The sequence below is a fragment of the Vipera berus genome (assembly GCF_964194415.1).
Source record: "Vipera berus genome assembly, chromosome: 8".
Taxonomy (NCBI): Eukaryota; Metazoa; Chordata; class Lepidosauria; order Squamata; family Viperidae; genus Vipera; species Vipera berus.
The window spans coordinates 7,054,430-7,080,570 of NC_138211.1; the positions used below are offsets into that span (position 1 = coordinate 7,054,430).

Here is a 26,141-nt window from a genome sequence, read left to right on the forward strand (position 1 = left end):
ATTTGGGGCGACAGTGGTTCGCAGGGAGCAACCGTCTAAAACACAGGCTTGTGTATGTCCATCCAGAAGTGAACATTCATTCATTGGATTCACACACTGAAATAAAACACCACGGGGTTGGGTTGCGTCTTGGTCAACTTTAACCCTGGACTATTGCAGGGGAAGGCAACCTTGGCTCTTTTATGACTCGTGGACTTCTGGGAGTTGAAGTTCACGAGTCATAAAAGAGCCAAGGTTGCCTACCCCTGGACTATTGTAGGCCTTGACATATTGTGGGAATCCAGCCAACTGTTGTTTATTTAGTAAACTGGTGAATGAGATCCTTGTTATTATTGGAGTAGGCTAATCCAATGTGCTTCCAAAGGGAAATGATAGGAAAATACATGACTGCACACAACATAGGTGGTTTTAGGCACTGGCCTTAGTAGAGCAAATAGTTGCAACCTTGAACTTTGGTTCAGATAAAAAACACTTTGGATGAGCAGGAAATGGGTGATCTTTCTGAAAAGACTGGCCTCCAGAAATGAAGGTATCCATTCCGCCCCCGGGGATTGAGAACTTGAGGAGTTGCAATCCTAGCATTTCTGCAAGGGGCAGCCAACTGTGCAGTGCCCTTTTGAGCAGATTGTCTAGTGTGAAAAGACCAGAGCAATGAAGTAAATAAGCCAGTAATTAAAAATATTCAGAAAGGCAATGCTGACAAATCACAAAGATGCCCAGAAAACAACCTAAAATATATGTAGTATATTGCTTCTTTAGAAAAATGAAATTAAAATATTAATTCACGTTGCTGAAAGTCACTGCAGATTTGGTTTTAAAAGGTACCTCTTCTCTGTTATATGGATTTTAAACATTTTTCCAACTGTCTCAGACATTCAACAAGCTGATGTGTTACTTTAAAAGTTTTTGTGCCTTAAATTAGATTTGGGCCAGATACTCTCTCAGGTACCGGTAATTTATATCATAGACTATGGGGGGGGGGGGGGAATAGGACTGTGTGAGCGAATGAAGTTCCTGAATGAAAAGCAAGATATACTAAATATATAAAAGATAATTTCAGCGTCATAATTGAGGCATAATTAATGGAAAGTCCGTCACAGCAGTGGATTGCGTTTCCTAGCCATTTTACAGGATCACTGATAGGTGTATTTACTGCAAGCTTTTCTAGTGAGTCCATCAGAATGTCTTACATTATCTTTAGATCATCCCAAGAACACAGGAACACGTCGCTACCTGGAGGGTTTAAAATCCAATGAGAAAAATATCCAGCAAGAGAAAAGAAGGAAGTGCTAGTTGACGAGCAGAAGAGCAAGAGAGTCAACCAGACGAAAAATAGAGGCCTAGGAAAGCTTGAAAAAGAGAAAATATAATGAGACGTTGACCCTTGTGGCTATCAGGGCAAAACTTCCAGGCAATGTCCTAAAGTCCTGGTCTGCATCTCAAGCAAGAGAAATCCCAACTGCTGCAAAATGGGTTTACCTTTGGGGGACCTTCAGATACCCTGATGTGTGTGCTATACGGGGTGTACGTCGACAGTGGAATGAGATGGTCCATTGAAGGAGAACAGAAGTCTGCTCGTCCCTTTGTTTCAAAGTCTGTGCATTCTTTCAGCATTTATTAGAGGTCTTTATGCCCTGAAAATTCTTTCCAAGACGTGCTTTGGATCTTGTGTGAAAGCAGCTCCTCTCAGCTGCTCATTAAACAATGCACGCACGCCTTTTCAGACTTCAGGGCAAGGATGCTTTAAGAGTTGCCTCAAGCAAATTATGTTAATGATTCATGAAAACAATGGCATCTTTTTTTCTCCTGGGTCTTGCACATGATTGAAGGCAAGCATGCTCACCAGAACTGCTCTGGCTTCCTCTTAAGATCCAAAATACTTGTCCTATGCATTTTACTATATTGTTTGAATGAAGATACTGAAAATGGCATATGTCTGCCGTACTCTACAATCCTCATTAGTAGTTATCCAAGCGCCAGTTTAAAAACCCAGTGTATTATTTTTTTTCCAACTTTTCTGATGTCAGATCAATTGCACCCCAAAGTAAAAGCTAGTCTGTTTCCTATTTTATAGCAATAAAGTACAATAAACTTGATTAACATCTGACTTTGTCAGATGATATTATAAAGGCTAGCAACTCTGACTTTAAAAAACAAGACAATACAAAACTGTGAACGTGGTATTCAATAACGAGCATGGTTCACAGATGTGGTATTTTTCCTTTACCAGAGAGATGAAATATTCATTTCTGTGCTTCATGTCATTTTTGAAGGATGACAGCTTATGCTGTAACAAAAAAAAGTTAAGATAATGTAGCTGAGCTGATATCAGACGTTTGTTCATAAAGTCTGGTAATCTTTATTCAAAAAGCAATAAAAATCAACAGGCTCAATCTCCACTGAAGTGAGCAAGTTTAAGTGGTCACCAAGCTCTGGAGGGAGGTTAGCTTCTCCTGTGATTTCAAGAAGCGATTTTCCTGTCCCATTAAGGCCACCAACATTTTCAAAACGGGGTAGAGGGAACTAAAGAAGAATTTGACTCTCGGCTTTATCCACAACTAGCTCATCTATGTATGAGATTTTCTTGTGCAACCTGGTGCAGGCGACAGAAGCACCAGAAGTGGCCTCAGGCCTCAAAAAACAGTCATAAAATACACAGAACAGACAAAAGCATTGGGAACAAAAAAAAAAAACCCACAAAAATCCAAGATTGCAGAAAGTCCAATCCAGCGTCCAATACTTCCAACGTTCCCTTTCTTCCTTGTCTTAATTCAGGATCCCTTATAGAAACATGCTTTCCCACCAACACAGGCCAATAATTGAAAGGGACTCCTCCTCATCCAAAATTCAAAGTGGATTTCACTAGCCGGCTACACTAGATGTGCACGTTATCGGTGCCTCTGCCTGTTCAGAACCCAACAGAACATCGGAGCTGCTTCTAGTATATTGGGAACCAACCTGCACATCGCCAAGGCAAGACATCCCTCAGCCGAAAATGGCACAAAGGAACTACAGTTTGTTGAATATATATACATATATATATATATATAATGTATAATTGTGCTGACACTTTCATGGCTGATCCTGTGTCTGCTTTGGAGATGGGGCTGCTGTGACAACTACGGTGGACACCGCTTTTGTAGAGCCAGAGACGGTTCCCTGCTGGAGATGGGAGGCTGGAACGGTTTGAATCCGCACCTGTAGAGAACAGGACAATGAGATCAGAAATGTCCCCTACCCCACAGAAAATGTCAGCGCTAGTGGAGAAAACTCTGCTCCACCAAGTTTCCTACTAAAAGCTTGCCTTACCCATGCCCCTCAAATCCTCAACCTCCCATCGAAGCACTAACTGCACAAATCAATGAATCACGCACAAAACACCTTCAGCCATCGGGATGAGGAACAGAGCTGTGAAGACAGCGGATGGGGCTCCTTACCTGGGCAGTCTGGCCTTGTTGCTGCAGCTGCTGCAACTGCTGGGCAGTCAGGAAACTGACTGGCTTGTTCCCAGCAATCAGTTTTGTTCCAGCTGGCATCGTGGTAAGGATGATGTTTCGCCCCAAGCCGCTAATGCTGCGGGGGAAGGAGAAAAAAAAAGCCATCCGGAAGTCAGGAGGGGATTGGAAGCAGCAGGTGATCGACTCATTGGCACTAGGCTGGGAATTTTGCATTGGCTATTGCAGCCTCCAGATTCCCAAGAATGTCAGGAAGGATTCAGTTTGACAGGAACGCCTCCCAAATTTTACCTAGCGAAAGCTGTTGTTTTACCAAACTAGTAGCATCTCTAGCAGGGAAGGAGGTGGTGTGCTTGTGCCTTAGGAAGAAACATCACTTTCACCCTAGTAGTGCCGCTAATTTAAACTTTGTGTTTCCAGGATCTCAGCTGGATTCTGCACATTTCAGTATGAGAGTCCATTTGGTTGGGGGAGAGGAGGGGTTAAGCCACCGGGCTAAAAACCAGGAAACTCAGGTATGCAAGCCGGCTGGGTGTCGTTTGGCCAACCGTTCTTAGCCCACCGCTCAGGCAGCAGCCAGTGAGTCAATTCCTGTCACAACCGATGGATCAATATTCAGTTCATCAAAAAAAGTGGACCTTGCCTCTGTGGGGAAAATGCTAGAAAAAAGAATAATTCTGCACATTTCACTACAAAGGGGACTGCTTTGTGGGGAAATGCAGTTACCATATGGCTAAAGGGATAGCCAGCAAATCCCCTTTGTACTTTAAAGAACTTGTGAAAAAATAATGACTACAGTAATTAATTTTTCACTCTGGAAATTTTATGTTGTGTGGAGCTGAGGATTGCATTCCAATAACAACAGGAGAAGGTGAGAAGTTGACAAATTTAAAGGGGAAAAAATGGGGACAGCCAAATAAAGTAAGACGTTATGCAACATTCACTATTATTCAGTTGTTGTTGTTCTTTTTAAAAAAGCACCAAACTGAACGCTATTTAAACCCATTCTACAGGCAGATTTTTTTTCCCAGTGGCTAAAAAAAGTAACACATTTCAGAACGTTCAATCCTTTTTTTTTTCTTTTTTCTTTTTGTTGGATTTCCAGCGGCCTGATTACAGCCCTGAGAAATTCGTTGCTGAAGATTCCCAATTCCTCCTGCATTACTCACTTGGCCCCAAGGTTGCCTTTGAGGAGAGGCGCAGTCACAACGCTCTTGCCTTTCACAGGCTGGCTGATGACCGAGAGGGGCACGGTGATTCGAGCAGGCAGTTTCCCCTAGGTGAATAAATAACAGGCAGAAATGACTGGTACCGTTTCATTTGCCTTAGACACGTTCGAAGGAAAGTGACATCCCCTTCCCTTGAAAGCCCCCTTCCCCAAACTGTCTGCCCCAAAACCATCAAACCATCGCCAATACGGGTAAGCCTTCCAGGCAGCACTTCTAAACAGTTCCCAATGGCGGAAGAAACCAGAACAACAATGAAGCGTATTATTATCTTCAACGCTGAGACTTTTGCATCTCAGAGAATCTCTGGAAAAATCAACCTTACTTACTGGCTGGGAGGCGGATACCACTGTGGTGCTGACGGGGACCTGCCGCACAGCAGAGGTCCCTGCTCCTATAGATATGGGTGTTCTTGCTGCTCCTGACACCACGGCGACTGCCTTGGAGACCGAAGCCGTCATGGTGGGAAGAGAAACAGCCGAGGTGTGCACAGTCCCAGGTATGCTGACCGAAGGAGGCATCTGCTTGGCATGAGTGGCCACTGTAATTGTCTGGCCAGGCTTGGGGGGCATCACCCCCATGCCCTGCACAATCCTTATGGTGGCCGCTGGTTTGGCTTCCGAGGATGCCATTGTGGTCATGGCTTTGCCCTTCTGGTCCGCCACAGACATGCCTAGAGCAGGCATCAGCCGGAAGGCGGAGCCGGCAGACTCCACTGTCTTCAGGTCCGGTGTCACTTTGACCACGGTGGGTCCAGCAGGACTGGCTGAAGCAGAGGTGGGGGTGCTGTTCTTGGCGGGAGAGTCCGAGGACTGGATGGGGCTTGACGTCACACGCAGAGTGGCGCAGATGCCCTTCCCTGCAGGGGTACTTCCAGCAGCGGCAGCAGCAGTGCTGAAGAGGTCTTGAGTCAGTTTGACGGTAGTGACTTGAGACTTGGCCAAGGTGGCCATCATATCCGGAGTGATGCGGAGAACTGTCTGCCCCTTGGCATCTGTGGTGATGGAGGATGGAGGCAGACGCAGAACGTCCTTGCCTTGAATACGGAAGTTGGATGCTGTAAGGGGGAGGCTGCTCCCCGTCTGACTTTTCATGCCTAGCTGTCCAGTTATAGACACCTGCAAAGCAAAAGAGGTAGCGATCGGGACTTCTGTTTTAAGAAACATTGGTCATGTATGTGCAGCCATACCAACAAGAGCAATCACACTTAAGACTTATATATACCGCTTCATGGTGCTTTACAGCCTTCTCTAAGTGGTTTACAAAGTCAGCCTATTGCCCGGCAACAATCTGAGTCCTCATTTTACCAACCTTAGAAGGATGGAAGGCTGAGTCAACCTTGAGCCAGTCAGAATCGAACTGCCGAACTGCAGTCAGTCAGAAATAGTCTGCAGTACTGCATTCTAACCACTGCCCCTCCACAGCTCTATGCTGGTCATATTGCATGTAGCCAAATTGGTCATTAAGAGCTGATTTGGAAAGTGTCTTTCAGTGATTAAAACCTTTGCTCAGAGGTCTTAAAAAAAACAGGCAAATTAATGGGCAACAGGCCCATCACTACAGTACACGACTGGGTAGCCTCTTGATATCCATTTCCTAGTTTATTAGGCAGCTGCCAGAGGTCTGAATTTCCTCTTCCATTCTACCATCTCCTTCCTTTTGAGCTTTGTCTACGAGAAGGACATGGAGTTATGTGTTTTATTTGCTCGGCATTTGAATAAATTTAAGAACTTAATAAACCAAGCATGGCTGTGAATTTCCCAGGGGCACAGGGTTAGCAGTAAAATACCTACAGTAATTTCTTTGCAGAGTGCAGCTCCTCACCTGTTTAATGATATTTTGGCCAGCAACGTTCTGGAGGACGGTGGTGGATGAGGAGGAAGATGACAAAGAGGAGGAGGAGGAGGGGAATGAAGTGGTGGAAGGGTTGGGCGCCGCACTGTTTGAAGAACTAATTGCTGGCTTGGGGGCGGGAGTAGGTGTTGCAGGAATTCCTGTCCCAGTGACACTGGCTGCTCCAGTTACAGCAACAGTTGTCCTCTGTACTTGGACTGGGCTGGTCTGAGCTTTGACTGGAACAGTCATGACAGCCTAAAAGAGAGAAGAAGTCAATCATCATAGCAACTGCATAGCATCTAAAGGCCGTTCCTTTCGGTTTTAGATTGCTCCACGTGACCAAACATTTCAAGGCAGCCATCGTTCTTATCCAAAATTACTTTTGGAAACATGGAAATATGGGCACTCATGTCAGGACCCGTTTCTAGTCCAATATGCACTTGAAATAATTCCTGTGATTCGGGACTTACTTGGAAAAACAAGTAGCACATCTAAGAGGTAACTGGAGTCCGTGACTCATTTCCACCATTTCCCCCCCCATCCCAATTCAGTTAGTGCAGGGGTAGGCAACCTCGGCTCTTTTATGACTCATGGACTTCAACTCCCAGAATTCCTGAGTCAGCTATGCTGACTCAGGAATTCTGGGAGTTGAAGTCCATGAGTCATAAAAGAGCCGAGGTTGCCTACCCCTGAGCTAGTGTAACTGAATTCAGACAGATACACCCGCACCCATACTCGGTATTCTTTTTTTAGCACCGCTGATGATGCACTATTGAAAATACAAAGTAGTCACATTTTATAAAGGGAGCTATTCCTCATAGTTGTTCCTCTGCTTTGGGGGATCCACTTGCTGGAAACAAGATTTAAATTGTTCAGAGGCTGAAGCTCTCCCCCATGGATGAAACTGACCAGGCTGGGGAATTCTAAGAATTACAAGTTTGTTGTTGTTGTTAGCTGCGAAATCGTGTCCAACCCATCACGACCCTATGGACAACATTCCTCCAGGCCTTCCTGTCCTCTACCATCTTCTGGAGTCCCTTTAAGCTCACGCCTACTGCTTCAGTGACTCCATCCAGCCACCTCCTTCTCTGTCGTCCCCTTCTTCTATTGCCCTCAACCTTTCCCAGCATTAGGCTCTTCTCCAGTGAGTCCTTCCTTCACATTAGGTGGCCAAAGTATTTGAGTTTTAGCTTCAGGATCTGGCCTTCTAAAGAGCAGTCAGGGTTGATCTCCTCTAGGACTGATTACAAGTTTACACATCTATCCATAAAAAACATAGGTTAAAAAGGCTAAAATGAGATGGGATTCCTTCCAACAGCAGTTAAGAACCCTCCTGTCTCCAGAGAACTTGCTAGTCCCAAGCAAAAGTATTTTGCTTTTCTAATCAAGAAGACCCACCAAAGATTTCATGAAAACGGAAGTCTCTGTGGTGTCATTTAGGGACAGGGAGTACCTATATTTGTGCCTCTTTTCTGCCGGCACTAGTAAAGGTCTAATTTACCGTATATACTTGAGTATAAGCCGACTCGAGTATAAGCCGAGACCCCCAATTTCACCCCCAAAAACTGGAAAAAGTTATTGACTCGAGTATAAGCCGATCCGCCGTTCTGCAAGTCTCCGCCGCCGGCGGAGGCTGGATCCGCGCTATGCAAGCCTCTGCCGCCAGCAGAGGCTCGATCCGCCATTTTGCAAGCCTGAATACACAGGAATACCCTGTGTGGCCGCGGCTCTCGGGGAAGCCCTGGCTGTCCGCTTCCTCGCTCCACGCTGCCATTCGGGGCCCGCGCGTTCCCCGGGCAAATCGCGGCGCCCAGCAGGCGAGGAAACACGCCCGCTCCAGTCGCCCCCCCTTCCCTCAGGAGACGCGAAGCAAGTGACCGCCCGGAGCTTACCGAGGACTTGCGCGCGGCCGAGGCTTCGGTGCTTCCAGGATCGCGCGCACCTCTCCCAAGCCACCGCCGTCCGGAGACCTGCCGACGTTTGGGGAGGTTTGGGGAGGCGCGCACCTCCCCAAACTTCGGCAGGTCTCCGGACGGCAGTGGCTTGGGAGAGGTGCGCGCGATCCCGGAAGCACCAAAGCCTCGGCCGCGCACAAGTCCTCGGTAAGTTTTTTTGTTGACTGGAGTATAGGCCGAAGTGGAATTTTTCAGCCCAAAAAGTGGGCTGAAAAATTCGGCTTATACTCAAGTATATACGGTATTTAGATACCTTACTTTCGATGCATTGAATTATGCTGCGTACGACTGCTCCTCAAAGATGTAAAAGTTACAGAGGTGAATCTATGTTCAGTAGTGAGGGAGGGATCACCTGGGAGGAAGATTACTAACACCTGTGCTCATTCACAGGTGTCACTCACCTGAGAGAATACTTTGCTTTGCACAGAAGTGGAAGGAACCCGGATCTGAGGTATGGATGCTAGAGAGGGCTGCTGTTGTGCTACCACCTGGGCTGGCTGAGACAAAGGGGGAAGGCTGGACTGAGCTGTAACTACTCGGACTTGAGGAAGAGCTGAGGAAGTGGTGTGGCTAGCTGTCCGTGGGGTAGACAAGTGAGTTCCCGGCTGTGACTGGGTGCTCTGTGGAGTCGAGAGCAACGTACCAAGCTGGGGCATGGTAGGAGAAGATACCAAAAGGATGCTGTGCAACAGTGAAACAAACAAACAAACAATCCTGTTGAGTGTACAGGGGGAAAAAAGAGACAACCTTTCTTCTAGAACACTGAGTTTCAACTGGATCAAGCGCTTAAAAGAAGGTGGCACAAAACACAGGTCATTCCCTTCTCAAAAATAAATAAAAAAATAAATAAAAAAATAAACAGTTCCAAGAACAGTTTATAACCTGAAAGACTACTCAGTAGACATTTCCCCAGATTGCTGGGAAAGCCTGCCAATATTTCTGCATTCTTCAAACAAACCAAACCACTCAGCAACGGTTTCCAAATATTTCCGATTCTTATGCCACCTGCTACGTAACCAGGAAATCTTGCACCGTTGGTTATATTCTCCCTCCCCCCCCCCTTTTTTTTTACAGGTTAAAACCTATTTAGCACCCTATGTAAATCCCTACCCCTGCCTTATCTTTATTTTACCTGGAGATATTTCCAATCCGCTCCCAACTTTTTATTAAGGTGAACAAGAGAAATTACCTCTGGTTGGATTTTGCTGGCTCTGTTGCAACACAAGACAGAGTCTTGCTAACCCCCGAGACAGGAGGGGGCGAAATGGGCATTGCTGGCAAAGGGAGCGAGGCAGGCGTCGCTGGAGTTACAGGGGTTGGTGGCATGCTGGAGTCACTAACGCTCAGATGGCTGGGCTCTGAAGTGCTGGTGGTCCCCGCTTTCGCCGAACTCTCTTTGGTGATCGATTTCTACAATGTCAACAAAGGAGCTTACTTCCATGGAGAACACACACACACACACACACACACACTGCATTTACCTCTGACAATCTGGACAGGTTCAGAGTGGGGGGAAAAAAAACAACAGCCCAGACCTTCTAAAAAATGGTCTGCATTTCAAGGATACCGCAAACACTTTGTATTGAAAATGCCTGCCGTGCAGCCACGGACAATTTCAGATGGAATTGAGAAGATCGAGAAACCCGCTGCTGATCATTATAGGCAGAGCTCCACAAGATGGATGGTTGATCAGACTCAGTCCTTATGAGCTAGCTGTGCCCAGGTTTAAGAGGAAGCACAAAAAACAAGCAGCAACTCTCTACGCAGTAAAAAGGCAACAATTGCTGAAAGCAACTGCAACTTTCTATCCTTGGCCTATTGTTTATCATATGCAGAATGTTTTTCGCTGGCTGTTTTGCAGATAATATTCAACTGCAACTTACATTATTCATGAGAGAGTAAAATATAACAATCCTTTTTTACGTCCCCACCCATTCATACAAATCTGCAGCTTCCATTTTGATTGCCCACCCCTTGTTCTAAGTAGCTCGGGAGTAACTCAGAAAGTCTTGCGTTTACTTTTGCTTAAATGCAACTCCTCGGACCAGAAACTGAGGTTGACACTTAACTACGATGGGAATGTTCTTCTGTGACTTCATCTATGTCTCCCAATCAAAGTCCGTAAGGGAACACAGACTCTCTGGAACTCTCTTCTCCTGCAGACTCATTTTCCCGAAATTAGAATTGGTCCAACACAGCTGTCCCCAACCCCCGGTCCGCACAAACAAAGCCCCATCCGCGAGATGCAGACAGCACACAAAACCACGCACCCTCCGGTCCATGGAAAAACCTCTCTCCACAGAACCGGTCCCTGGTCCAACACATTTTAAGAATACAAACTATTTGTTTGTCGCTGGAATCAGAACAGGATATGGCCAAAGAAACTTCAATCTCTACCCAAGGTGGTGGTTGTTGTTAGTTGCGAAGTCGTGTCCGACCCATCGCGACTCCATGGACAACGCTCCTCCAGGCCTTCCTGTCCTGGAGTCCATTTAAGCTCACGCCTACCGCTTCGGTGACTCCATCCAGCCACCTCATTCTCATACCCAAGGTAGGGTAGTAAATAATTCTTCTGAAATTCTTTGCGCCAAAAACTACGCCAGGCAACTTACTGTCTTTGCAGGAGGCTTCGGCTTCTGCTGAAGTGCTTTCTTGGCCTTTGCTGCAGCTGCCTGGGCCTGATGAATCCGCTCTGGAAGGAAGGAAGGAGCAGGAACAGTTCTCAAACAGATGCTGAGAGGGAGAGACATGCACACCTAGGCAGCCCTTTCCTTACCAAAAATACATGTGTGATTCCAAGAGCTCCCCTCTGCTGGGTGACATAATTTCTCAGCCTAGCACAGCTGCGTCGTACATGGAAATTGCTAATGTTCTAAAGGCACATTTATGATGCGAAATCCTGTTCCTATAGGCAGCTTTAATGTCTGTCACTTTAAATTATGAATATGAGAAAGCGATGGCTATTCAGAGAGAACAAGAGGAATATTGTGTGTATCCTCTCAGTAATGGCAAAGTTTATAGTAAAGATGGCAAAACAAGGAAGGAAGGAAGGAAGGAAGGAAGGAAGGAAGGAAGGGGAAGGGAAGGAAGGAATTAAGGAAGGAAGGAAGGAAGGAAGGAAAGGGAAGGAAGGAATTAAGGAAGGAAGGAAGGAATTAAGGAAGGAAGGAAGGAAAGAAGGAATTAAGGAAGGAAGGAAGGAATTAAGGAAGGAAGGAAGGAAGGAAGGAAGGAAGGAAGGAAGGAAGGAAGGGAAGGGAAGGAAGGAATTAAGGAAGGAAGGAAGGAAGGAATCCAGTTTTCATACAGTTTATATATGGGTTAGGGTTAGATATGGGGTACCCCATAACATGAATTGAGTGTATACTGACATCCAAATAGTCCATTTGAGAAACAAGACACTTTTTATGGTAAAGAGCAGCAGCTGGGCCCCCCCCCCCGCTTCATTTCTGTGACGCAATGAGTGTTACGTAAGAGGACGGTGCAGGCCTGACTTTACGTTTGCAACAAACTGACATTACAATAAGCTAAACACTGTTAGGTCCCTCCAGCCAATACCTACCAAACTCCTCTTCGCTCCTGTCTCGGTGGAGATATATCCATAGTTTGCGACCAGTATCGTATTTTACACAGGGGTCTTTCTCATAGTGCAATCGATCTAAAGCACCACTCACCACAGTGTTAACCTAAGAAAAGGATTCACCATGAAATCAGGGGTGCAAAGGACTTGGTGAATTTAGAAGCCAGCTATGAGAGACTATAGGGAAAGAATGTTTTTAAAGCACGAGAAATATGTGCCCCAAGTAGGAACTGGATACCCTAACCATTCCAAGCTGAGGCAAGATGGATGAAAAACACACCTAAGGCTCTCTGGATATTCAGATCTACAGAAAGATCTGTAGATCTAAAGTTAAGGTCTACATCTTTTATTGCAGCTTTGATTCTAAGATAACCCAGCTGCAGTAGCAGATCCTATCCCTGCCAATTATCAGTTTGCGGAGAAATAATCAAAAATTTATAAAAACATATTTTGCGACTCCATTAGCTACTCTGCAACTCCATTCACATTCTACTAAACTACAGCCTTAAAAAATGATCGCAACATGTCACTACTTTCAGTTGAAATAAACACAGGTATTTATGGGGATTCTGAGACACCAGTAATGTGGCTTAAACATATCCGGCTTACCTGAGCACTGGTGACATCAGGAGCAAGAAACTGGGAGTCCTTCAGAAGCTCGCAAATTTCAGCACGGGTCCCCTCTCCGTTTGGAAGACGGGCTGCAGCATCTCGAACTGAGATGACAGCAAAAAAAAAAAAAAAATCAATCAAGGTCCTGACAGAATCCTCTGGAACTTTGTGAAAGCTATGAGGCTACTCTGCATTGTCAAACGATACATTCATCTTGCTATCTCCTCTGTGTGTGTCATGCCTTTGCAGCCCAGCTCTTTTATTTGCCAATTTTCAAAAATTAAACTTGGAATCGTAATGTAGTGAGGATCTTTTTATCCCACCTTTCAATAAATAATTTTCAAGATGGCTTTACAACATAACTTTAAAACTAAAAACGAATTTAAATTCTATCCTGCTATGTTATTGCTCATGTCCTCCTACTGCAAAATTCAATGGACACATATGGAATCTATCTCTCTCTCTCTCTCTCACACACACACACACACACACACCAATAACTTACCAAGAGACAATATGGTGACATACGCAGGCCGATCTGATCGCAACAAAGAATGTTCCCGGGGTTTGTTTAGAGATGTTTCCTTATCAAACACTCCTTTCACAGGGCCCACCACAGATTCAAAGCCATGCATACAGAAAGTGAAAGCTTTGTGAGGTTGGCTGTATCGATAACGTTCCTGCAGACATAAAAGGATGGACACCCGAATAAGAGATTCACAGGAGAAGAAGACAGCAGAGCAACATAGGTTAATATGTACGGTTAATGGTAAATATTGATCATATTTAAATACAAATGGAAGCACATGGAGGGAGAAGTCTCTCTCTGCCAGAAAAGCTACACAGTCAGATGGATTTGCAGAACTTCCAGGTGTAATGTTTGCTTGAGAAATGTAATGAACAACAGATAGAGTGAAGGTGGGGATGGGGGGGGGGGAAATCAAGTACCATATGAAAGAGAAGTAAGTACTGGCAGTATGACAATTTGCTTCTGAACCAAAAAAAATGATACCATCTATTTTATCTGAAGCGCTAAGATGAAAATACCCCATTTGTTTTCACTGAAAATTCTAAGACTCGGCTGACAGCGATCTGCAGGATTTAAACACGTGCATTTAGCATTTCCCTAGGCAGGATGTGCAATGCAGATGATGAACAATGAACATTCAAAATGTTGATCCCATTAACCGGAACAAAACTGAACTGAGGCAGAGCGATGGCCCAGGGGTTCTTAAACTGGGGGTAATTTGAGCATATGCCGGAGGTAACGGAGCAATTTATAATTGCTGGTTTGTGACTCAAAAGACCTGTTTTGGACTGTTGCATCAAGATGCTTGTGCAAAGCAACAAAGACCAGTTTTATTGTAGGGGTAGTGACGTTGTTGGAGACTGGGAAAAGGGCTGGAAAGCACTTAAGAGCCACTGCAACTGTATCTGAGGCTGAATCTTTGCTATCCTTACCTGTTCCTGGAAAACACGTTTCTCTTCTCCAGTGCTAGGCCGGACTATATAGTCTGTCCTTCTGAAACAGACAACAGCCTGAGATTCAACGAGTTGTAACGACTACAGGTAGTCTAGAGTTACAGTTATAAGTCATGCAGGTTGTTAAGCGGGCCACCACCATGCCCAATTTCACAACCTTTATTGTGGCAGTCGTTAAGTGAATCATTGTGGTAATTAAGTAAACAAATCCACTGTCCCCAATGGACGTTTTCTGCAGGAAATGGGAAGTAAACACACACAAAAAAAATTGTAAATCACAGTCACATGACTGCAATAGGCCATAAATGTGGGACAGTTGCTGAGTGCCCAAAATGAAATTACATGGCTATTAAGAGGTTGGGGGGGGAGGCGGCCCTGGAACTTTGCATTTGGGTCATAACTAGATATTAACTTAAAATGGTCACTAAGCAACTGGTTGTATGTTGAGAACGACCTGTACAGAGAAACTGTAACAATAATAGGGAAGGAAAATATTTTTTTAATCTTTTCTTGGCAGCTGTGCTGGCTACCTTGTTCAAACTAATACGAATCAAAAAAGTTGATGAAAGTCAGAGAAAATAATTGGAAATATATGCGAGCCAATTTTAGAAAAGCTAGAAACCAATTTTGAGCATTATGAACACAGGAATGCCTATCGCATTTTTAAGCACCTCTGATAAGAGGGACATGTGACTGATTAATAAATGAAAAGGATATAATTCTAAGTTATTCCTAGTGCAATGGACATCTGCGTTCCATGTATGCTAGGATTGTGAATGAACGTAATTTTAGAAAATCATTAATCATCAAAACGGAAAAGATAATCACTAATAATATTGTTCTAGCTCTTTGAATTATTTAAAATTTATCTTTACTTTTGCACGCAAAATGTAGCTAAGAATTAGTCATTAGCAGCAGGAGAAGCATGAACCTTCCTGGACTGCATTTAGTACTGACTGCTAAGACTGATTTTAAGGTTTAGGCAAAGTTCAATTTTTTTAAAAAAAAAGACTTCTGAAATCCATAAATACTCACACTCGGGGGACTGGTGTGGTAGCATCTGAACTGTCTTCATTGTCCTGACAAAGAGAAAGAAATATTATGAAACACGATGGATTAGCCAGCGTGACTTGTACCACTTGATATAAATATTGGTCTCACCTTGAAGAAAGCTTGGTCTTTCGTCTCCAACCAAAGTTGGAAGAGAGCGGCTAGCTCCTTCTCGTGGTCCTGGGAAGAGCCTAGAGATAAAAACAAGACACACAGATTATCATCTACCACTAATACTAACACTACAACAGCCACACTGTAGATGCTGGGATACCCCACCCTCCCACACTTGATCCTTCTGCTATAAAGATTGCAAAAGTGTGGAAATATTATTGGCATTTATTTCCGCCACAACAGAAATTAGGAAAGAGAAGAAAGTAAACGTATACAGATCTATCTAACTGACAATATTTAGTAAGAAGAGTGGAGAAGGCAGCTTAGCTACTTTTACCTATCAGTTTCCAATGCTGACTTTTTTCCTTGAATTCAACAAAAGGAGAAAAACTGGAAGAAGCATCTGTAACAAAAGCATTTTACTACATTTAGGCCAACTGTAACATATTTTTATATCATTCAGACTGTAGTACTGGATTAAAGTTCAACCTACAGAAAATGCAAACTTCAGTCAATGCTCATGAGTGTTCTTCTATAAACTGTCATGCATGCCCTCTCCAAAAACTTTGCAATTGAATCCATGGACTTCTATCCTAGCATGAACTGTAGCTAGATGCATCAGTATACTTGGGAAATCTGTATTTTCCATTGCAAAGTAATCCACAAGAAAATTTGTATTTAAAATCTGGCATGAAAATGGTAGTGCAACACAACATTTTTACTATTGTTTTTCACTATTGTTCAATCTGTATACCTACCTTACTCTGTACACCGCCCCGAGTCCCTCGGGAGAAGGGCGGTATATAAGAACAAACAAACAAACAAACAAATAAATAAATAAATAAATAAATAAATAAATAAATAAAATTGCAAACATGTAGCACAACTCTTACAGGCATAAGATTTTTTTTTATTTGTGAAAGATTTTCTTTAATAGTTAAAGCCACACAGATTTGACAACGTGAAACACCCAGATAAAAAATATTGTTCTCTATTTTTTTATCATGTTGAATAAAGTTTTTGAAGACATTTCTTCAGCATCAAAAGGTTGTTTTAACTGAATAAATCTGAGAGAAAGACAAGCATGATATCAACAAGGTATTCATTCTGAAAACTGCCATCCTTTGACATTAAGTGGTTTGTATAAAAAAAAATCAAACAAGGAGGACAGATTGGATATAAGCAAATTCCAACCAAATTGTATAAGCAACACTTCTTTAGCTTAAAATACTTGTTTAGCTAGCTTAAATTTTTGGTGAGTACCAAGTAACCGCTAATTTTCAGCTTTCCTGGAATCACTTGTTTTGGATAGTCACCCAAAAAAGTGTCTCACCTCTGCTGACTCCGGTGAGATATTGCAAGGCAGGTAAAACCAGTTCTGACCAGTTGGGGGCAAAGGAGAACCAGCTGTTTAATGTGCTGGCAGGAGAAGACTGCCAGTCCATCACTTTATCTTCAAGCTGAAGAAACAAAATGACAGGTAAAATTTATACTAATTACCCAAACTGGGAATGGCCTGACATTCAACGTGAAGCTCAGAGTCGTACATGGCTAACTCAGCTGCCAAACAAATAAAACTAGAGAGACCCTAGCCTCCACATAGGGCTATTTATTATTTATTAATTCAATTTTCGGCAATGCCTGACTCCACTTGGGCAAGTGGAAATCACGGTGCTGAAAGCTGTGCGTGGTCGAGGAAAAGAGAAAAGGCAACCGACACAAAACGAGTCCCCTGAATTTGGAAGGCTAGTCTTAATAGAATTCTAGCCTGAATAATTCCAATTCTAGAAAGGCATCCCGAGATGCGAAAACAAGCTCTTACCATTGAGAGACTAGTAGGACCCTCTAACAATAGGATCTCGAGAAGCAGAGAGAAGAAGCTGGAAGAGATTTCATTCACTCCAAGAGACGGCTTGATGTCTTCAAGAGGCCTTGGGAAGAGGGTAGGTTAATTTTAACTTAATTAAAGTACTCAGGTATCACGGCAATCACACTTGATATATCATTCTGTGGTCAAAGCATTTTCACACACATTATTCCAGATACCCCAATACGAGAGAGATCAATCATGTAATCTGGGAGCTGTGTTAAAAAGGTTACCTAATAAATTTGTGACTGACCCAATTATGCATCTGAATATCCTTCTCTTACTTAACCCAAACTTCTCCCCAGCACACTTAGGTGCTTTTTCAGTCATAATCTGTAGCTTTAAAACAAGAGAATTGTGTGTTACACTTCCTCATCTGAATATAGAGATGTATTCGTAAATAATTGTCTCCTCCGTTATTGGACTCATGTCTATGTTGTAAACTGACTTAATCTGTCTCTGTGCCTTACCGTTAATTATAGTTATTTGACACGTTTGCAGCTTACAACAGATTAATTGATGCATGGGATATTGAGTATGAAACTTCGCTACCGAGAGCAAAATGTTTTCATGTTGATTAATTCCAATGTGGCCAGAACTAGTTTCATTACAACTATAATTTATCTTACGTTTTGGGGAGTTACATATACAATGCCATTCCCTTTGGAAATGACTTACTCTTCTTTAACAGATGGAAGGGATGGGGGATCCCACAGGGGAGGGATGGGGGAGGGATTCTGAGAAACAGGATGGAGCCCTTCAGAGTTGCCAAGAGATTCAGAGAAATCTTCCGCCTCAGATTTAATCACTTTTAGCTTCTTTTTCTTTTTCTCCTCCTTTTCCTTCACCTTCTTTTTGAGGACAGCAAGGTCAAACAAGGCTTTTTTAAAAAAGAGAGAAAAGAGATTTACTTAGGTTACAAAACAGTTTTTAAAACAATCTATAATTTAGAAACATACGTATTACTACTATGTACCAAGAATTTAAAAAATCTCTTTACATTAATCATATAACTATTTGAATGCTTATCAGGAAGCAGATTCTTAGTTCAGTGGCACTTATCCCAAAATAAACATGCATATAGTTGCAGCTGTACTTGTATATAACAGCTGTGACTGTACACATTTATTTGGTGACAGACATACTGGGATTCTGCTTTTTTGCTTGAAGATATATAGCCTTTAATTCTCATGCATCTTTTTGGAGAAATGTAAAAAGTTTCACTTGAACCACTGATAAGGCACAAGTTTGCTGCATCTGATTCACTGACCTGCCAAAGATCCCTTCCTGCCAGCATTCACACGTGTCATGATGTCATTCAAAGTCAGGTCCCCTGTCATCAAATCAGGGTGATTCTGTGCAGGACAGCAAACAAAAATCAGGTTTAAATCCAATATTACACCCTCCAATACATCTCCTCTTCTTCTGGTAATAGACATTTTTCCACACTAATCAAATACAATTCTTATCGTTGTTAGCAAATATACAGTCGCATATCAACATTTGTTACATTTTTCTAATGGTGTCAATAATATCAGTTTAGAATATCTTTTCTAACCAAAACATATCTTAATTGCATTTGCACTCAATATTCATTTATTCAGTCCATATCCTATTTTTGCTTTTTTCCATTTTAATTTCCCATCCATGCTCAAAATATCCCGATCATTTATAATTTCTAAGCAACCTATATTTGGGTAACCAAAAGCTTCACTTATTCAAAGTTCTTAGCATATTCTTATTTCCCTTTTCACACCAAGATATGATATTCTGATTACAAAATCCTATCTAGTTATAATAAAACTTCTACTTCTAGCAATCTATTCTTAACCATATTCAAACATATAATTAGTAATATAACATCCCCTCTAATAGGTCTAAGTTTCTGTTTTCTTCAGTCTTACTCTAGCTTTCCTCCTTTGCCAACTAACCAAATTTAGGTTGGAGCCCTCTATATATTTCTGTGGGAATAAATAAACTCATTCAACACAGTTAAGATGTTTGAGTACATATTAGCATGAGAGAAAGGAAGTCAGGCCTGTTAAGAGTCCTCCGCTGCTACTTTAAATGGCGTCAATCACTAAATATTAAAGAGCAGCCATCTCCAATTTAACTTACTGGCTGTCGCTTGCGCTTTTCATGGTGTGTCTTCAGCATCATCTTCAAGCTATTCTCACCGAAATCCAATTTATCTGGTGGCAGAGAAGCCCAATAGTATTAAAATGATGTGAATATATTTACATAAAATTATATCACAATGAATATTGTGTCCTGTCCTGTCCTGTCCTGCTCTACTCTACGGGTAGTCATCAACTTACAACCAGAATTGAGCCCAACATTTCTGTTGTTAAGGGAGACATTTGTTACGTGAGATTTGCCCTGCTTTACAATCTTTTTTTTTTTTGCTACAGTTGTTAAGTGAATCACTGCAGTTGTTAATTTAGTAACATGGTTGTTAAGCGAATCTGGCTTCCCCATTGAATTTGCTGGTCAGAGGGTCTCAAAAGGGGATCACATGACCGCCGGGACGCTGCAACCGCCATAAATATGGACCAGTTGCCAACTGTCTGAATTTTTTTCATGTGACCACGGGGAGGTGCAAAGGTCATAACTGTGAAAAATGGTTATAAGTCACTTTTTCCAGTGCCGTTATAACTTTGGTCACTAAATGAACTGTTGTAAGTCGAGGCCTATCTGTATTCTATTCAATTTGTAACATTTACATTATTCTTTTACACCTCTACCTTCCTCAACCATTCTTCTTCAAAATGACTCATAATTATTGCCTACATATTTCTATTAAAATTGTCTACTGTCCATCACAGGTAAGAAAAGATGCTTTTACAAACCAGCTTTTAAAAAAAAATCTAGAAAAAGTAGTTTTCCCAATAAAAATAAATATCTTGCACAATTTTACTGGGGAGATATTTTTCAAGATGGTTTAAAACCTGCTGTTTTCATGTCTTGGGTTGATAACGTGGGTATCACTCTGAGAGGAACAGCAGGACTTGAACAATGGCCTGGAGAGGTTGGAATCCAGGAACTCAAATCTGAAATACAGAACGGTCAGGTTTTTAGAGGGATGCTGTTTTCCTAACCTGTAGACATAATCAGCTATCTAAGTAACTTGACAATTTCACTTCTTTAATCAGAAAAGCTAGAACCATATAAATACCTTTAAAAGACCAGAAGGAAACAAGGACTGTTAAGTTAAATCTATTTCTAACTCTAATTCTAAGGAAACAATTTTATTTTAGTATGTTGATTGCAACAATAGAAAGAGTAACATTCTTCAAAATAAATAATGTTCTGTAATCATAACTTTGGTTGAAAGACACATTGAGAGAAATAGCCTCAATAATATCTGGACATATTTCCTAAGCAGAACGGGAAATTTAAGTGGACTGTACCGTGGAGTATAACAGGTTTAGAATCTTGATCAAAAAGCACTTTCTGTTTTAAACACATGAAAAACATATTACACTTCAGCAAACACACGCAACAATATCTTAGCCTCGAATACATCAAACGTTGCTGATTACTCAACTTTAAAATCTTGTTTAACATGATACAGAGTAATTCTTACCTCAACCTAGTATGTTGCAAATATGCTGTCACTTCAGTTTCCTACCTTTAACTATGCTGGCTCAAATTGTGGGCTCTGAAGTCCAAATACTCTAGTTAATTATATAATAGCATATTATAAATTTCTACTACCAAGTTCTTTTATCAGTCTATACTTTTGGAGGATACTATATTAGCAAGGAGTTCCTAGAACAGTGTTTCTCACCCAGGGCAGCTTTAAGATGGATGGACTTTAACTCCCAGAATTCCCAAGCTAGCCTTGGTGGCTAAGGAATTCTGGGGGTTGAAGTCCTCCCATCTTAAAGCTGCCATAGTTGAGAAATATTGTCTTAAATTATTCTCTACCTGAAGGTTCCAATTAACCCACCAAATCCACACTAGTACCTTCTTCATCTGAGGATAGGGTGGTGTCCCCGCATTCTTCTTTAACTTCCCTGAGGATTTTAAGGTATCGCCGATGTGTTCGTCTATCTCGTTCTTCAGCAGCATAAGCAGCTGCCGAGTATTTTCTCTTCACAGCCAGATCTGATCCTCCCTTCCTAGCGAGTTCTAACAGATGCTGAAACAGACACCATGAAAAAGGCAACTTCAGATGCTGAAGCCCTCTGAAGTCTGCAGAACTAGCTTTACTGGTCATGAGATCTAGAGTTCTACAAAGGCGACAGGTGATCAAGACGAACTACAGAGACAGTTTAATGTCTACACGATACCCCACCACTGTGTCTTCCAATACTTACATTCCGGGAGGCAAGGATCTGTTTCAGCAATCGATAAAAATACTGCTGCTGGGAACTGAGGTAGCGCTTATACTGGGACTTGAAGCAAAGCTGTCTGTACTTCACCACCTCGGGATTGAAATGTCCATCTGTAAGAAGAACAACATTCATGTTGTTCCTTTATTTTGCTTAATCCTAGCAACCGGTGGAGGAAGGATTATGTTACTAAGAACACTGGCAACTGTTAAGGATCCCAAGCATACTTCCAAAATTTCTGTATATATAAATAAGGACAAAAGTGACTCGAGGTTTCTCCAAGTCAGATCTCCCATCCTATAGAAGAGCCAGATTCAACAGCACGGATGTTATTGGAAAAGGCTGGTCTATTTGGGAGACAGTCTTGTTTTGTCAGATTTTAAAGAAAGAGGTAGGAACGCTCCCATTCCTATCATAAAAATCACACCAAATTCCAAGGAATGTGTCAAACATTCTGCTGCTGAAATTTGGACATTTATTATTATACGTCTGCAATATGACTTTAAAGAGATACACATTCGACTGCTCACTGTCAGTGTAAGAGCCAATATACGGGACTGGGTAGCTCCAAGTTTAAGTCCACAACTTTTTCAGCCCACCTGCAGCCAGGGTATTTATAGTGTACGATTAAAAAAAATAAATCCAAATAGCTGCAGTGACAATGTGACTGAAACACCAACTGCTTTTATGTGTGTCACAGTGTTTCTAATGGAAATAAAATCAAGTGAGACCTCTCATATAAGCCATCTTGAATTCTCAGTTTAAAGGTGAAACACAAATATGTAATAACAAAGAGCATGTATCATCTGGACCTGAGTACCTGGGAACACTTTAAACATTAAGCAGTATGTTCAACCTTATGCGACAGTTCATAGAAAGGTTATTATAGGAAACTAGTATTTTTATATTTTAGTTAATGACAGCTCATCATCTTGTATCTTCAATGATTCTGAAGCTAGATTTATTTATTTTCTGTATTTATATAGCTGCCCCATATAAGAATGGTTCATAAGCAGGTGTAAAACAAGACAAGCCGTTAAATCTAAGGAGAAAATCGAGTTCTAAAAAATATATTTGTTAAACTGTCACTGACCTCGGAAGAGTTTTTGGGCAATATGAAGCGGGTTTCCAAATCGGAAGTTCTCTCCATTAAATAGGGACAAGATAAGATTATTCTGGTATTCGGGATTGTTTTCCGGGAAGCGGGGCAAAAACTTTTTTAAATGTTCTCGCTGTGAATCCACCAACACGTCCTGCCAGGTTGAAAGACTGACAACTTCAAAAAAGATCTCAGGCTGCACAAAATATAACAGATAGAATAAAATATCAGAAAAGATTTCTTTTTCATTTTAAAAAATATATATATAAGCTGCTTATTCCCTTAGCAGCTCTGGACAGCTTGCAAAGATACAATAAAATGTTCATTAAAACAGGACAAATATTAACTAGAACAGGAGTGGTAGATGAACTGGTAAAATACATGGGGAAATCTGTTTTGAACTCATTCCTAAGCAGTAGTTAGGAGAGGCTTGCTTCAGTTACACTTTGTTCCACTGGAGAAAACAGAACTGGTTCTTAATGTCCAACATATCTGTGGCAAAACACACAAAGGAGGAGTGGGGAGGAGGTAAGATAGGAGATTTGGTCATTAGGCTGGGCCTCTAATTTTGGCAGAAAGAAAGGTAGTACTGTATGCAAAATCCAGATTCAATCAATTTCTCCTTCTAAAGCCAAGAGGACTTTCTAAAGAACCTTTGGAAGCACAGTTGTTCATTTGGTAAAAATAAAAGAAAAAGCTATAATGTTACTTTTTTTTAATGATCAATTCAACAGCAGTGCATTTCCATTCTGGAAGTTACGCACAGGTAACAGCTTTCCATTTCTACTCTACTTTTTTTAGAGGTACCAAAAGAGTCGCTCAAACAATCGAAGAATTATAGTAAGGAAATAGACACTTGGCCTCTTTTACTCAAGCAATTATTCTAAACTCTGGTCCATTTCACTGAATTTACAAGTGATTCTAAGAAAAATGAAACACAACTTAGAGAAGAGAAACAAAGTGATACTCGTTCAATAAGTGATCCTGATCCAGTTACTGATACACAAAACTGTTTGAGTATTTCCTGACTAAATTACAGAATATGTCATGATTACTTTAATATTTCTGAAGATAACGATAATTGTTCAGTTCATATCTTTGTTTTATTACTTGGATGTCTACTCACATCTTCCAAAAGATCTTCAGGAAGGCTAATGCGTATGGATCCCAGCATACAATCCTCCATAATTTGGGTGCCATTTCCTTCCCCAGTTGGCCCCAGTTCCAATGGATCAGTGAGCATATGATCCAGGGAGTCCATTATTCATACACCAGTGAACCACTTGAACAAAAAGAAACTTATCATAATTCAAAAGTTATTTTTGCAATTCATTCTACCAAAATAGGGGGGGAAAGACATACTGTGTATTCCGTGCTGCAGTGCATTATATTTATTTATTTATTTATTTGATTTGTATACCGCCCTTCTCCCTAAGGACTCAGGGCGGTGAATATCTGTTGAATTCATTATTCATTTCCTATTGCAAAGTTTTTCCAGCATTACTATTTACCTTTCCTTATAACCTTTTATCCTAAGCCCCCTGGAGAAAGATCATGTCACAGAAAAAGCTATGCTGGCTCTTTATATGGGCCAGAGATAGAACAATTGTTTTCTTCTACCTTCCCAGCTATTCCCAGCTAAGTTCAGCTATTCCTCATGGCTATCCTGAGATGGAATATCTTAAAAACTGGAACAATTCTTACTCCACTTGTCTGCCAAACAAACAGGAACCCCAAATTAATAGCCAAGGAAAGGACAATCAAATTAACCTGAAGTACAAAATGTTTACCATTTCTTTCTGGACTTAAAAGAATTGATCTTCTTCCTTTGCCTTTTCTTGATACTCCCCAATGCTTACAGATCTCTCTCTCTCTTTTTAGACGAGATGACTTTCCAAATAAACAAGATAAAAATGTGTTAAACAAGAGAGGGTAAACAGCAAAATGCCAAGTACCCCACTAATCCAAGATTATATGAACATAATTATTTAAATTGGAATACATTTTCAAAAGTTAATTTTATGCATGTGTAATATACTTAATATAACTGCAGTGCTTATTTTGAAACAAATGTACAAATGACTGAAAACAGATTGCTTACCTTGGAATTTTTATTTGATGTACACTACAACCCATGAACATTAGTTAGACAAGGAAGAAAAAGGCTCATAGCTGCCATCTGAAATACATTGATGCTGGAAAAAAAATAAAATTAGCATTCATTAGCAACATTCCCCTCTACAGCTTTTTCTTTTATTGCCCGAATCATGTCAATGCAACTCTATTTCAAATGAACATTTCATGTACTTTTTGCAAAAATACTCTTTTGTCAAAACAAGAACTCGCTTGATTCTGAAAAACAACATCAGCCCCTTAAAAATAAGCTGTCTGTAACTTCATTCATATCGTAAAAGAAAAGAGTTCCATCAACGACCGTATATTTCAGCGGGGACAATTTTATGATAAGCCATCTTGCCTGAGGGAAAAAAAAACCCACTAAAGCCTCAAAGAAAGAAAGATGATGCTTTGTATCTTTTTAAATATTTTTCTTCTCTCCGCCTTCTGATCTGTTTTTGCTCTTACTCTAGTTTCTCATTTTCTTCCTCTTCTTCCCTCCTCCTCTTTCCCTTCTTCTTCCCTCCTTTTCTTCTTCCCTCCTCCTCCTCCTTCTTCCTGCTTTTGTTCTTCCTTCTCTTTTTATCCTCCTCTTTTCCTGACCCACCAAAACTCAAGGCGAGGAGAAGGAGGTGGCGGGGGGGGGGGGGGTGTCTTCGTGCAGGGACCCCCCCCCCAAACAAATGACTTGAGTACAGTATTTTTCAGCCACTGCTGAGGGAAACCTAGACACCCAGGCGACAATTAATGGTAATAATAATAACAACAACAACAACAACAACAACAACAACATGACATGAATATCCCTAACCTGGTTTGATGGGTTAGGGTTGGGGTTTTAATATGTTCTTAATTACTGTTTTAAACTTGGGCACAATATTTAATCGTTTTTTAACTTTTGTATTCCGTTTTTATATTTATTGCCCTGTACACCGCCCTGAGTCCTTCGGGAGAAGGGCGGTATAAAAATATAATAAAATAAATAAAATAAAAATAAATAAATCCCAAAGACGCTTTCTCACGAGGCCACTGGACTTTCTTGATTTCCTCGTGGGGAAAAAAACAAAAACATCTTTGGGACAGTCTGACCGAGAACCTCCATAGATATCATGAAGGAGAAATCTCAGCTGACAGTCAGGGGGCAACTTTTGCACGTGTGAAAGCGGGGGGGGGAGGGGCGAGGGCATCTTCGCCCTCCCCCCCTTCCTTTCCACACAACTCACCACACGCGGGTCAAGCCCTCCCCAAATCCCATCTCTCCTCCCGCTACCCTGGTTACCTCAGCAGCCCTCCGGCGGCCGCGCGGCCTTCCTCCGCCGCATTCCGCTTCCAGGTCGCCGCGGCGGCGGCGGCGGCGGCGTCCACGCGCGGAACGGGGGAGGCGTGGACGGAGGGCGGGATGCGCATGCGCGC

At 41.8% G+C, this 26,141-nt stretch overlaps 1 protein-coding gene across 6 annotated transcripts; it reads right to left on the bottom strand.

The window, feature by feature from the left end:
• Positions 1-1,599: 1,599 nt before the first annotated feature.
• NFRKB (nuclear factor related to kappaB binding protein) lies at positions 1,600-26,125 on the bottom strand. Of its 6 annotated transcripts, none has more exons than XR_014027266.1 (29): positions 26,008-26,125; positions 24,715-24,808; positions 24,404-24,503; positions 23,740-23,895; positions 22,608-22,809; positions 21,500-21,627; positions 21,147-21,321; positions 20,126-20,227; positions 19,296-19,369; positions 18,448-18,532; positions 17,856-18,057; positions 17,133-17,241; positions 16,644-16,770; positions 15,648-15,713; positions 15,308-15,387; positions 15,182-15,225; positions 14,126-14,186; positions 13,170-13,344; positions 12,662-12,768; positions 12,035-12,158; positions 11,085-11,164; positions 9,662-9,882; positions 8,874-9,153; positions 6,506-6,772; positions 5,011-5,799; positions 4,625-4,731; positions 3,438-3,573; positions 2,959-3,198; positions 1,600-2,287 (listed from the first exon to the last, which is right to left on the bottom strand). XR_014027266.1 is itself a non-coding variant. In XM_081334043.1 (29 exons), the coding sequence occupies exons 5-29, from the start codon at positions 23,872-23,874 to the stop codon at positions 3,073-3,075; spliced, it is 4,002 nt and encodes a 1,333-aa protein (XP_081190169.1). In that variant the 5' UTR covers positions 23,875-23,895; positions 24,404-24,503; positions 24,715-24,808; positions 25,197-25,453; positions 26,008-26,114; the 3' UTR covers positions 2,336-3,072. The 6 variants fall into 6 exon arrangements, 5 of the variants coding, with proteins under 5 accessions (XP_081190169.1, XP_081190171.1, XP_081190168.1 ...); XM_081334043.1 differs by lacking the exon at positions 1,600-2,287 and adding an exon at positions 25,197-25,453 and having other exon boundaries at positions 2,336-3,198; positions 26,008-26,114; XM_081334045.1 differs by lacking the exon at positions 1,600-2,287 and having other exon boundaries at positions 2,336-3,198; positions 14,126-14,183.
• Between the last annotated feature and the right edge of the window lie 16 nt (positions 26,126-26,141).

What these genes read in the sequence shown, in the direction of transcription:
- NFRKB (XM_081334044.1), bottom strand. Translation starts at nt 23,874, where the DNA reads ATGGACTCCCTGGATCATATGCTCACTGATCCATTGGAACTGGGGCCA. An exon ending in CTGAAGATCTTTTGGAAGAT is followed by an intron (nt 22,810 to 23,739) that starts GTGAGTAGACAT and finishes TATTTTGTGCAG; the next exon opens with CCTGAGATCTTTTTTGAAGT. An exon ending in CTGATGTCACCAGTGCTCAG is followed by an intron (nt 12,159 to 12,661) that starts GTAAGCCGGATA and finishes TCCTTTTCTTAG; the next exon opens with GTTAACACTGTGGTGAGTGG.